General features: G+C 38.3%; 1 protein-coding gene across 1 annotated transcript; it reads left to right on the top strand.

Annotated features, from left to right (window-relative positions):
• The first annotated feature begins 5213 nt into the window (after window positions 1–5213).
• LOC125268177 lies at window positions 5214–12386 on the top strand. Its single transcript, XM_048190268.1, is given in 17 exon segments — window positions 5214–5824; window positions 6352–6470; window positions 6551–6654; window positions 6757–6934; window positions 7077–7194; window positions 7271–7353; window positions 7423–7514; window positions 7689–7757; window positions 9760–10400; window positions 10887–11005; window positions 11083–11122; window positions 11124–11187; window positions 11267–11444; window positions 11574–11691; window positions 11774–11856; window positions 11951–12043; window positions 12137–12386. Coding segments are annotated over 17 exon segments (2886 nt in total). The 5' UTR covers window positions 5214–5272; the 3' UTR covers window positions 12372–12386.
• The last annotated feature ends 1511 nt before the right edge of the window (window positions 12387–13897 follow it).

Here is a 13897-nt window from a genome sequence, read left to right as displayed (position 1 = left end):
TTTATCGGACTTGTCATTTTGCTACATGTCTAGTTGAACTGTTGACTCAAACAGTGCCTCATTCTGCCAGTGTAGTAAAACTAGTCCTACTGTACCTTTGCCAGTCCCATACAGCATGCAACTGTAGCATTACAGGAGCTTAAACTTTTCTATAGGCAACTTTGAGTATCTTGAGACTGCTGTTGTGAGTTCAAGGTTAATTATGCTTTTGAAGCCATCAGGTTGTTACTATTTAACAGAATTCCTGGTAAATGTTACTTAACTTGGCAAGCAACTTTTTTTTTTTTTTTTTTTTTTTTTTTTTTTAAGTGCCATAGTTGCATCATAGTACTCAGTACTTATTAACTACATCTACGTATTAGTTACAGTTAGGGTTAGGTTGGGGGTTAATTGTAATTTACTGTTACTACATGTACTTACTATAGTATCATGTAACTACAGCACTGTAAATTAAAGTCTTACTGCAAATGATTCCAAAGAGCTCTGGAGGCATGCCTTGTCCCATAAAGCACTGTAGGTGGAGTCAGTCTTCCTATCATGCCTATGCTCAAAGTGTATGCATATCTCTACACATTTGTATACAATTTCCAAGCTTGAGCCCTAGTGCTTAAATTTAAAATTTTCTTTGCTCTGCATTCATAAACCTTTCTCTAGACTATCATTTGTTTGAGCTTGGGTGCTTTTTAAGTTTCTATCATAGACAAGCTGTCAGTTTCTTGGTTGTAAAATTGTGACTGAATGTAGCTTAAACTAAAGCTGCTTTCCCCCCCCCCCCCCCCCCCCCAAGTTCTGTTAATGCAGTGCTTTTCAGTCCTGGGGCCTCATTTATAAAACTTTGCGTCTGCACAAAACAGGCCCTGAAAATGCGTATGCTAGCTGTGATTTTATAAAAACAAACTTGACAGGAAAATTTGCGCACCATCCACACAAACTCTGAGCCGTGTGTACAAACATTTTGGAGACAGGTTTGGCAACACCGATGGTAAGCTGAGGGACTGACGGCAGAAGAAAGAAATCCACTTTAAATCCACATTGAGTCAATCATAAATGCAGTGCATGTTCACAATAATAGTTTAAATAAAAGACTTGCATGGAATTAAACTCGCATGGAAACTCACGTTTTCATTTTGATATACACGTTTACATTAATACTATACTTTCACTAATGGCGATAAGCGCTGAAGTTAAATTATGAATTCAGATAGTAGATGTGCTTCATTCGATCACTTTTCCTGTGACACACTTTTAATCAGTGAGGAGCGTTAGGAGCACAATAATTCCTCTTTAAACTAAACTGCAGATGTTATGACAAAATAGCGAGAACAACGATCAGTGATGCACACTTAAAGGGGTACTTCACCCCTGGAAAGATGAATGTGTATTTAAAATTGGTCATTTATGTAGTAGAAATGTGAAATTATTTTTGAATTTGGAGCTTTCTAGACTGAGAAAAGGCAGAAAATGTATTTTTGACTAATGTGGATGAAAGACAACTCCCAGAATGCACTTGTTTTGCTGCCCTTGCGAGGCCACGCCCAAACCACGCCTATCAGTTACAGGCAGCATTACCAGGAAAATTCAAACAACTAGGCTTGCTTTGTTACATATTAATTCTATAAATCGTGAGTTAGTTCATACATTTACAGCGAAATGGTGCTAAATTGCTTTGTACCTGGATGTACACCCAAAACCAGGAAAGGACAAGTAAGTTTCCATCATTTTCCGATTAAGTTAAAGATTTGGAGCGATGTAAACAGTGGCTGCGGGCCATCAAACACCCGAAGTTTGGAGATGACACCGTTATAGAAAACCTAAAAAAACGCAGAATATGTAGTTTCTATCTCAAGCACGAGGACTACGAACCAAATATCCTTGCAATGAAGAGAACCATTCTGAAGGACATTGCGATACCATCGATATTCACTTTCCCAGAGGACGAACAGCCTGGGCCATCTGGTACTAAGCGTATTCGCCTAGAGGTAAGACTCACTGATACTAGACTGATAACACAGTAGCCTATATGTAGTGTTGTAGGTAGCAGTAAAACTGCAAACTTAGCAAAGTAACGTTAGATAGACAATTACATATAAGTTGCATATAAGTTGACTGGTATCAAAGTAAAGCCACTGTTCTGTAAAACTGAGTTAGTCTATTTATCTATTTATGCTAACGTTACCACAAAAGCCTGTTGCTGTATTGGTTGAGATGACTGCAGAGACCGATAAATTTGCGAGATGAACCACTGATGTAGTGCAGACTATAACAAAATAAAGTTAATTACTGTAAGCTTAAAAATATAATTGACACCCACTTTTGATAAAATCTTTGATCTATGTCCGCGAGTAACCTCAAACGCGCATATGTATGGGCGTGGTGAAAAAATGCGGAACTACCTGCTATTACTGGCTGTAGTTTTAAGCCTCTGGCCAAAAAAGCCTCCGATGACGCAAAATTACGATTTTTGCGTCATCGGAGGCTTTTTTACAGAATAAAAATGCATAAATCTCTCATCTCGGGCTGATATGAAGGGGGAAAGCACGGTAATTCGAAAATACTAGTGGTATTCTACTAATACAAAGCTTAATGCTAAATCCTGAAGTAACCCTTTAACTTTGATATTATGAAAGACACTGCTGGATTCGGTGGTCGAATAGTCTGTTGTCCAGTTTGAATACTTCCAATGGTATCTTACTGTACAACCATAGCTGCACGGAGGTGTTGATGTTGTGTGAAGGATCTTCAAACAATTACCACTGTATTTGAAGGATATAATTTGAGGTAAACGGTAAGATTTTCTTTTTAAAATACTTTGTTAGTAATGCGGCAAGTCAGACAATTGTATTTACACTGCAATATAAGTAGGTCTATCTGTTTCCACTAAAAATAGCCTATAAACATCCTATAAGATATCTTCAGCTTATCAGCAAAACTGTATAAATTTGAATCGAATTGTTTTAAACTTTGAAAATACTATTTGGCCAGTGGAAATAAATGAATCAACTCAGGGATGGACTGGGACCAAAAATCGGCCCTGGCATTTTGGCCCAGACCGGCCCACCACCACATAAGATCACAAATACCACCCGTCCTTCCGCATATATATATATATATATATATATATATATATATATATATATATATATATATATATATATATATATATATATATATATATATATATATATATATATATATATATATATATATATATATATATATATATATATATATAATTTCATATAATTTCATGACTATATAGTTTACTAATATATATAATTTCATATAATTTCATGACTATATAGTTATAGATTACTAATATATATAATTTAAATTAATTAATATAATTAAGTTTATATAATTTATGCACAATACTTAGCGTGGTTATTAATTATATTTTTTGGGGGGACAGCACTCAGATAGGGGGGGGGTCCTGACCCCCCTGTCCCCCCCGCTATTTACGCCCCTGCTGCTACTACCGAAAACATTTGTGTCAATTTGACACATTTGGCAGCGTTTTTTTTTCTCTCACGCAGCTTCTCTGCACCTCCTTTGCGTTTCTTCTCCATGATCACCATCACACTGAAACTGCGTGCAGGCAGAAATCCTATATCTTTGCACAGTACCATGATTTTTTTTTTTTTTTTTTGCGGTCGGCGACCATCGGCCCCAAAAAGCACGTCGGCCCACCGGGAAAGTGCCCAGTATGCCAGATGGCCAGTCCGCCCGTGAATCAACTCTATTTTAAAACCTTTATCTGAAGTATTTTATACAATTTTGTTTTTATGGATATTTTGATATAATTATTCTAAAACATAAAGAGGATATTGGATGATTTTTATCAATGTAATGTGTATTGCACAAATGGCATTTATAGTCCTTATCTAATATTTTCCAATGTCTCTTATCTTTGACGGTGTTAACGATGGTGTCACGTGATGGGAATATGCATGGAAATAATATGCAGATGAGGTTATGCATAGTAAAACTAGGTGTCGTAAGCTCCATATATGGTGATTTCGGGAGGAGACAGGGTGGAGATGCACGTAGCCTACGCACAATCTTCTACTGACTGGGATTTATAAAGGGATTTGTGCGCAGGTTCTGGCGTACACATGGTTTTATAAATCAGATTTTTTTTTTTGTGCATACGTACACTTTTAGGATGAAATATACGCAAAGTTTTATAAATGAGGCCCCTGGTTCTAGGGACCCACTGATGTGCACATTTTGTATTTCTCTCTTATTTAACACACTTGATTCAGATTATCAACTCATTAGGTGAGAGTTCCACTAACTACTAAGAATGGAAAAGTTTTGTGTACAGACGACTTTTATCAAAACAATCCCTGTTCACATGGATCTGTGAAAATGATTATAATTACTGTATTCTGCTGCCAAGCCAGTTGTTGGCGATGATGCTTTGTAAAGAAACATTATGTGCCTATAGAGTAGTGCAGGTATGACGTCAGAACCCAGAAAACTAATTTGCTGCTGGTTCCTTTTGAATATTTCTAGGGAGTTGTATAATGTGTTTTTTGTGTGTGTAAAATAAAGCCTATGGTAAACAACCTCGCAATACTTTGACATTTTTTACAACATAAATTACACACACCAATAGTGAAAAAGGCAAATTTTCAAGTAGTTAAAACTTAGATTTTTAATAAGTAGCTAGAAAAGACAGTTTGGGGTTTGAGTGTGTATGTTGTAGAACAAAACGTCAAAGGATCAAGTTATGTTTAGCACAGGCTTTGTTTTATTAATAAATTGAAAAACCCCATTATAAAACCCCATATGAAAACCAGTGGTGAATTAGTCTTACAGATTCTGATGTCATACATGCACCACTTTATAGACTAAACGTGTAATACGCATTCGCATGACGTCACCACTTTCACTAATTCATGTTTTTATAGTTTACACACAGACAATAATTGTATCGTTTTCAAACACTTGCACTTTGAAACCCATTTTTAAAAGTTTGCATTTTTAGGCCCCCAAAATGCTGCTGTTCTGTAAATAATTGGCCAAAATGCATAAAAAGTTTTCAGTTTTTAGTTGAAAATGGTGTCATGTAAATGCCCCCTCAATGTGTCAGATAAAAGAGACAAATGCAAAATGTGCAGAGGGGTGGGTCTCCAAGATGCTTAAACTCTACAGGTCCAGAAGAGAATTAAAGGTAATCAATTAAGCTAAAAGGGGAGGAGCCACCTTAATTCAAAGCTGTACAAAATGGCCAAGCAAAGCACTGGTGTGTGTTGTGGCATTTGTGTTAATGTTTGTTAGAATGGAGTTTCTGCAAGGTGTGTTAGTGGTGGTTGTGCTTGTTGCATTTGATCTGCCTGATGCGTGGGGAAGTTTGAGGTACAGTCAAAGTCCAAGAAGCATGAGGCCAAAATCAGATCCAGCTTCCAGAAGTCCTGGCCTTTCTCCTCTAGGGCTCTGGAACCCTTTGCAAGTGGCTTCTCAGAGTCCTCTGAGTCCTGTCTCAAGAAACCTTGCACAGGATCCTTTTGGTCTTCAGGAGAAGCAGCTGTTGCAGGGTCCAGTGAAGCCTTTGGATTGGAGGTATCCCACTGTTCCTGAAGTGCAGAGAGAGTTGGCGGTGGACTTCCAGTTGAGGCAACCTGTGACTCCCAGCAGTGTAGCTGTTCAATGCAGTGAGAACCGGGTTCTTGTAGAGGTCCAGCAGGACTTGTTCAGCAATGGTCAGTTGATCCAGCCAACTGGTTTGTCTCTAGGTGGATGTCCTGTTGTTGGTCAGGACACTGAGTCTAGGGTGCTCATCTTTGAGTATGAACTACAGGACTGCAACAGCGTGCAGATGGTAAGAACTCTTTAATCTTGATGGGTTGTTGTGGCAGAGGATAGCCAAAGTCTTTCAAGTCAGTTCACGTGGCTGCTATATTTGGAATTCCACAGTAGATGAAACCAAGTTGTATCTGTTTGAATGTGTAAACCCTGAATTCTCAAACTACTTTAAACTTGCTCTTAAATACCCTTGAAACCGACAATCTATCATGAACCATTCCATAACTGGAGTGAACGGTGCTTGAACATTAGCGCAAAGGATTTATCATACTTTTTTTTTTTTTTTTTTTTTTTTTTTTTTTTTTTTTTTTTTTTCTTTAACCACCCTGGAACAGCTAATGTGTATTTTTAATCCTAAATGCATGTCTTCACTGACTAGCTGTGGCTTCACCTGAGCTTCTAAGGGCAGCTGTGCTGATGCAAAGTCTATGCTCTTTAGGCGTTAGTGCAATGTTGTAATTTCTCCCATTCATGGCAATATAAGACCACTGTCTTGGTGTATCAAGTCTTTGTTACCAAAAAGGTTATCCCAATCTCTTACAGATGAATGAGGATGAGCTTGTTTACACCTTCTCTCTTACCTACACCCCTGAGGCACTTGCTGGTACTCCCATTACCCGGGCTGATGGTGCAATTGTTGGAGTTCAATGCCATTATCAAAGGTAAGTGGACACTTTAACTTTCTGCACTGCTTCTTGTGCAACTGGTAGACCATATTAACTGGTACCTTCATGAACCGCAGGCTTCAAAATGTAAGCAGTAATGCCTTGAGGCCAACATGGGTCCCTTATGCCTCAGCGGAGGTTGGTGAAGAAGTCTTGCTGTTCTCCCTGAAGCTCATGATGGGTTAGTACAGGTTTATATATCTAACCTTGTGATTGTGGCTGTGATTGTGGCTAAAATGTTTTTTTTTTTTTTTTTTTTTTTTTTTTTTTTTTTCTTTTGTAGATGATTGGTCCTATCAGAGGCCTTCAAACTCTTACTTTCTGGGTGGCGTTATTAACGTTGAGGCGTCTGTGAAGGTGTACAACCATGTGCCTCTGCGTGTGTTTGTGGACCGCTGTGTGGCCACTCAAGGACCTGATGTGAACACCCTTCCGAGATATTCCTTCATTGAGAATCATGGGTAAGGTCATGGCACTTGATTCTATAGGACTGTTTTAGTTGCTTTTTGTAACTACTATGTCACTAAGGTATCAAGTAACTAGATCTAAACCATGTCTTGGTCGACATTCATGAGTTGCTCTTTGTGATGACTTTGTCGTCAGGTGCTTTGTGGATGCCAAGGCTACAGCTTCCAGCTCCCGCTTTATGCCTCGGTCTCAGGAAGACAAGATCCAGTTCCAGCTGGAGGCGTTCATGTTCCAGGAGAGCTCCAGTCCTTATGTATGTACCACAAATGGCATTAACTTGGCTTTTCTTCCCATCTGCTTCGGTTTTGTGACTTGTCTGTCTCTTGCAGATCTACATAACATGTATGTTGAAGGCAACTATTGCTTCTGTACCCAGTGATGCTCTGCGCAAATCCTGTTCCTTCGCCAATGGGTATGTATGTTGCACTTTTTATTAAAGTTGACTGCTCCCATTGATGGTGCCATGTCTGTCTTGTTACAGGTGGTCTGCTGCTGATGGAAACCACCAAGTTTGTGGTTGCTGTGACTCAACATGTGGTCCTGATGGTGAATTTGCGGCTGCTCCCTATGGAGGTTGGTAGCTCTTGCATTTTCTAAGGTTGCTCTTGATATTTCGAGTGCTTTATTTATTATTATATATATATATATATATATTATTATTATATTATATATTATATTATTATTATTATTATTATTATATATTTTTTTTTTTTTTTTTTTTTTTTTTCCCCCTTTTCCTCTCTCTAGGCATTCAGTGGGAAGGCAAGGCATCACTTGGTCCTGTAATGGTTCAAGGGCGAAAAGCTGTTTCTCAATAAAACTGACAATCCTTGCATGCATCCGACTTGTCACTGCTTCATGTCTGGTTGAACTGCTCTTAAAGTGCTCTTGAAGCATTGGTTTACACTATAATTTTTAGTTTGATGGCAGCATTCTTGGTGACGTTACCCATGATGCTTAAGAATTTGGCAAATGATTTCAAAGGGGCTCTGTGGGGACTGTACCTCTTTTATAAAGCACATAATGAAACAAATGTTGACTAGTGTACAATTTATTGAGAATAAGTTAACCACTTGAATTCTAATAATGGTACAAGACCTTGTCACTCACACATGATCTAAAGCTAATGTTAAGTGTCTCCTTAACTCAGTTGATTGTCTAATACTCTGGTAAATTGTTCTGTTGCCCCATTGGCTTGGAAAAGCTTGTGGCTTAAAGGGTAGATGCAATTGGGTATCAACACAATGAAATTACACCATATTTATGCAAAATCATTCCTAAAGAGATCATATACAGGGAAAATGAGTACTAAAATAGATGATTGAGGAATATCACATGATGGGGGTGCTGAGGCACACTCCCATTTGAACATAACTTTTTTTTTCTTTTTTTTTCTTAAATCAGTTAAGGGCATGTCAAAGAATGTCTATATGTTGCAATATGGTAGCATTCAATATGATTATTCATAAGATCTAAGTACAGTCAATTTCCAAGGGAGTTCCTTGTAGCACTGTGAGTAATGTAACTGTCCATATCATATCCCTGTGCTCTCAAAGCTTGTGTATATGCATATTTTGTGATAATTGCTTATTATATATAATCAACTTCCAATTAAATGTTTATGAATCTCTAGTCTCATTCATTTGAGCTCAGCTCACAGGTCTGTGAAAATGCTGTATTTTGCTGCCAGGCCAGTAGTTGGCAATGTCACTTTGTAAATAAATACTATGTGCCTATAGACCAATTTGGTGTTTGCAAACAGCGATGATGTTTTTTTGTGGGCGGAGCCTAGCTGGTTGCAGAAAATGACAGTTGAGCAGTAGAAGTCTATGGAAGCCACGAAATAAAAGAATAAAAAAAGTTAATTTCAAGTTTATATCTCACAATTCTGACTTTTATTTCTCGCAAATCTGAGTTTACATCTCACATTTCTTACAAAGAAAAACAGAATTGTGAGATATAGCCTACTCGTTATTCTGTCTTTTCTGAATTGCAATTTATCCCGCAATTCTGACTTTTCCCCCCTCAGCATTGTGAAATAAACTCACAACTGCGAGTTATAAAGTCCGAACTGGGAGTAATAAACACGCAAATGCAGGAAAAAAAAGTCAGAATTGTGAAATAAAAATTGTTTAAAAGTTATCTATGTAAAATATTATAGGTTTAAATTATTTTAATTATAATTATTTCATGCCGTGTAACTGCTATGTATGTATGTCCTCTGAACTGCATATGTGAATTATGTAGACTTACTGTTTACATCAAATTCCTGCTTTAATAGTAGACTAATCCTTGCAGGTGTCATCAGTCCAGTCTGTAAAACGTCTCATTTATCTTCAAAGGACGTTTTCAACAATGGTTTTCTTTAAAAATGAAGACTATATTTTTTGCATTCCGATTCCAACATCCAGAGGCACAACAAAACATTTTTCTCTTATTCTGTGGATTTTGCACATTTTCCTTCAATTGCTACCGCTATTTTTCTGCAACCAGTATGCGCGCGCAGCTGCAAGTGACGTAATTGTGACGTCTGCTCCAAAGTGGTCTATAGACTGAACACTTAATATGCATGCACACGTCACCGTTTTCACACATTTGCATTTTTGTAGTTTACAGAGACAATAATTGTATTGTTTTTAAAAAAACTTGAAACACATTTTCAAAAGTTTGAATTTTTAGGCCCCCAAAACACTGTTGTCCTGTAAAGGAATTGCCAGAATGCATAAAAAGATTTTAGCTGAAAATGATGTCATGTGGTGGGTCCACAAGATGCTTAAACTCTACAGGTCCAGAGGACAATCAAAGGTAATCAATTAAGCTAAAAGGGGAGGAGCCACCTTAATTCAAAGCTGTACAAAATGGCCAAGCCAAACACTGGTGTGTGTTGTGGCATTTGTGTTAATGTTTGTTAGAATGGAGTTTCTGCAAGGTGTGTTAGTGGTGGTTGTGCTTGTTGCATTTGATCTGCCTGATGCATGGGGAAGTTTGAGGTACAGTCAAAGTCCAAGAAGCATGAGGCCAAAATCAGATCCAGCTTCCAGAAATCCTGCCCTTTCTCCTCTAGAGCTCTGGAACCCTTTGCAAGTGGTTTCTCAGTTTCAGAGTCCTCTGAGTCCTGTCTCCAGAAACCTTGCACAGGATCCTTTTGGCCTTCAAGAGAAGCAGCTGTTGCAAGGTCCAGTGAAACCTTTGGATTGGAGGTATCCTGTTGTTCCTGAAGTGCAGAGAGAGTTGGCAGTGGACTTTCAGTTGAGGCAACCTGTGACTCCCAGCAGTGTAGCTGTTCAATGCAGTGAGAACCGGGTTCTTATAGAGGTCCAGCAGGACTTCTTCAGCAATGGTCAACTAATCCAGCCAACTGGTCTGTCTCTAGGTGGATGTTCTGTTGTTGGTCAGGACACTGAGGCTAGAGTGCTCATCTTCGAGTATGAACTACAGGACTGCAACAGTGTGCTGATGGTAAGAACTCCTTATTCTTGATGGGTGTGTGAAGATATCCAGAATTCCTTTCAAGGTGTGTCCGTTCACATGTTGCGGCTGTTTTTGCAACAGGGCTTTGTAGTGGCTATTTTGTGCATTCAAGACCAAGTCCTATTGATTTGAATGGGGCCTCTTTAAAATCCCAAGACAATCTGAAACCATAAATTGCTAATGCTCTTAAACAAGAATCCTTTTGATTTTAATGTTATTTCACCTGGAACCAGCAACACTATCTGACATGAATGGACCCATAATTTAAGGCCTGTTCACAACAAGAGAAACTAAATCAGTATTCACATCAATGCACATTAAGCATGTGCTGCAGTTGTCTTCTGCTGCTTTTAAACCAAGTGTCGTTGTCCACTATTTTGCACAATGCACTTTGTCCTGTACATGGTAATGAGTGCACCATCTTGGTATGATGTCTCTGTGAGAATCTCGTTTCAACTACTTTTAATCTTCCAGATTAATGAGGATGAGCTTGTCTACACCTTCTCTCTTACCTACACCCCTGAGGCACTTGCTGGAACTCCAATTACCCGGGCTGATGGTGCAGTTGTTGGCATTCAATGCCATTATCAAAGGTAAGTGGTATTTGACTTTCTGCATGCTGCTTGTGCAGCTTTGAGACCATCTAATGGGTACTCTTCATGAACCGTAGGCTTCACAATGTAAGCAGTAATGCCTTGAGGCCAACATGGGATCCCTTATGCCTCAACGGAGGTTGGTGAAGAAGTCTTGCTGTTCTCCCTGAAGCTCATGATGGGTTGGTGCAGTTTATATCTTTGGACCTTTTGATTGTGGCTTGCAAAAGTGGCTGTGTCTAGTGTTGCTTTCCTTTGCAGATGATTGGTCCTATCAGAGGCCTTCAAACTCTTACTTTCTGGGTGGTGTTGTTAATGTTGAGGCGTCTGTGAAGGTGTACAATCATGTGCCTCTGCGTGTGTTTGTGGACAGCTGTGTGGCCACTCAAGGACCTGATGTGAACTCCCTTCCGAGATATTCCTTCATTGAGAATCACGGGTAAGGTCATGGCACTTGATGCTATAGGGCTCTCTTGTAACTAGTCTAGTTGCTTGCTGCTATAGTGTTTCAAGTTTTTTTTTTTTTTTTTTTTTTTTTTTTTTTTTTGTAAAAACCACTTCTCGTCAGGTGCTTTGTGGATGCCAAGGCTACAGGTTCCAGCTCCCGCTTCATGCCTCGGTCCCAGGAGGACAAGATCCAGTTCCAGCTGGAGGCATTCATGTTCCAGGAGAGCTCCAATCCTTATGTATGTACCAAGAATATCAGTCAGTTTGATTGCTAACTCCCCATCTGCTTTGGTTTTGACTTCTTTCCTTTATCCCTTACAGATCTACATTACATGTATTCTGAAGGCAACCATTGCTTCTGTACCAAGTGATGCTCAGCGCAAATCCTGTTCCTTCACCAATAGGTTACTTTTTTTTTTTTTTTTTTTTTTGACTTTAGGTTTTGATTCGAAATTGACTGTGCTCAAGTGGCAGTGTATGATTTGTCTATTGTTGCAGGTGGTTTGCTGCTGATGGAAACGACCAAGTTTGTGGTTGCTGTGACTCAACATGTGGTCCTGATGGTGGAATTTGCTGCTTCTCCCTATGGAGGTTGGTAGATCTCCCTTTGCTAAGTTTGCTTTTAAGGTTGACATTTCAAGTGCTCAGTCAATTTTATTTATTATTTTTTCCTTCCCTCTCTAGGTCTTCAGTGGAAAGGCAAGGCTTCACTTGGTCCTGTAATGGTTCAAGAGCGAAAGACTGTTTCTCAATAAAACTCAAAATCAATCCTTGCATTTATCTGACTTGTCATTTTGCTTCATGTCTGGTTGAACTGTTGACTCAAACAGTGCCTCATTCTGCCAGTGTAGTAAAACTAGTCCTACTGTACCTTTGCCAGTCCCATACTGAAAAGAACTATAATAATATAGGTAGGTGAATGCTCATCCACTACAGGGCTCCGGTAAGAAGCATGACAGGAGACATTGAACAGTTCAACTCTTTATATTTGTTTGCATATTTGGCATCATTCAGTTGTGCAAGGTATTAAATGTGGTCTTTCTGAAATGAACAAAATAAAAATATACATCAGTGTATGTCCAATAACATTAAGTTACATAAACAGTAACACACTACTGACAAGTTATGCATGTACCAATGTCACAGAGGGGATTAACAGCAGTGAACATATGCACGTGAATCACTGTGTATATAGCTCTCATATTATAACCTAGTGCACAATGTAAAATTTGGTTGCACAAAGTGAATATTTAAACACAACATAAACATGTATCACTTATTTGTATAATAAACTTGCATTCAATCACGCACATTAACACCTGAAGAAATGGCAGAGCAAATGGCTGGCAAAAGTGAAAGTAAAAACGCAATAGCAGAATAGCAGAAACTAGCACCACCCAGTGGAAATACACTATAAGATGCTTCATGACAAAAGTCCTTCCCGTATACTCTTACAGGGAATTTAGAACACATACAGCATGCAACTGTAGCATTACAGGAGCCTAAACTTTTCTATAGGCAACTTTGAGTATTTTGAGACTGCTGTTGTGAGTTCAAGGTTAATTATGCTTTTGAAGCCATCAGGTTGTTACTATTTAACAGAATTCCTGGTAAATGTTACTTGGCAAGCAATTGAGGTTACTTTAAGTGCCATAGTTACTTTGTAATAAGTACTGAGTACTATTAACTACATCTACGTATTATAGTTACACTTAGGGTTGGGTTGGGGGTTAATTGTAATTTTACTGTTACTACATGTACTTTAATAGTATCATGTAACTACAGCACTGTAAATTAAAGTCTTACTGCAATTGATTCCAAAGAGCTCTGGAGGCATGCCTTGTCCCATAAAGCACTGTAGGTGATGGCGTCAGTCTTCCTATCATGTCTATGCTCACAAAGTGTATGCATATTGTTACGTCCCTTTATATACAAATGTGTAATTTCCAAGCTTAAGCCCTAGTGTTTAAATAAAAAATTTCTCTGATCTGTATTCATAAACCTTTAAGTATCTCTAGACTATCACTTGTTTGAGCTTAGGTGCTTTTTTTTTTTTTTTTAAAGAAGTTTCTATCGTAGACAAGCTGTCAGTTTCTTGGTTGTAAAATTGTGACTGAATGTAGCTTAAACTAAAGCTGCTTTTTTTTTTTTTTTTTTTTTTTTTTTTTTTTCTCCCTTTTAGTAAGTTCTTATGTTAATGCAGTGCTTTTCAGTTCTGGGGCCTCATTTATAAAACTTTGGGTAACACTTTACTTGAAGGGGTGTGCATAAGACTGACATGACACCTTCATAATCTTGACATGGTTTTATGCATGTTTATGACAACTGTCATTAAATGTCATTCGCTCAATTGTCATTTTTAATGCAAAGATGACATTGTTTGAGATGTCTTTGTTACGACAACTTGACATAAACCAACACATCATAACCTGTCAGTGTCTTTGT

The sequence above is a fragment of the Megalobrama amblycephala genome, linkage group LG5, assembly GCF_018812025.1.
Source record: "Megalobrama amblycephala isolate DHTTF-2021 linkage group LG5, ASM1881202v1, whole genome shotgun sequence".
In the NCBI taxonomy this organism is placed as follows: domain Eukaryota; kingdom Metazoa; phylum Chordata; class Actinopteri; order Cypriniformes; family Xenocyprididae; genus Megalobrama; species Megalobrama amblycephala.
Note: the sequence above shows the minus strand (reverse complement) of the source record. Positions and strands in the feature narration are given on the sequence as shown.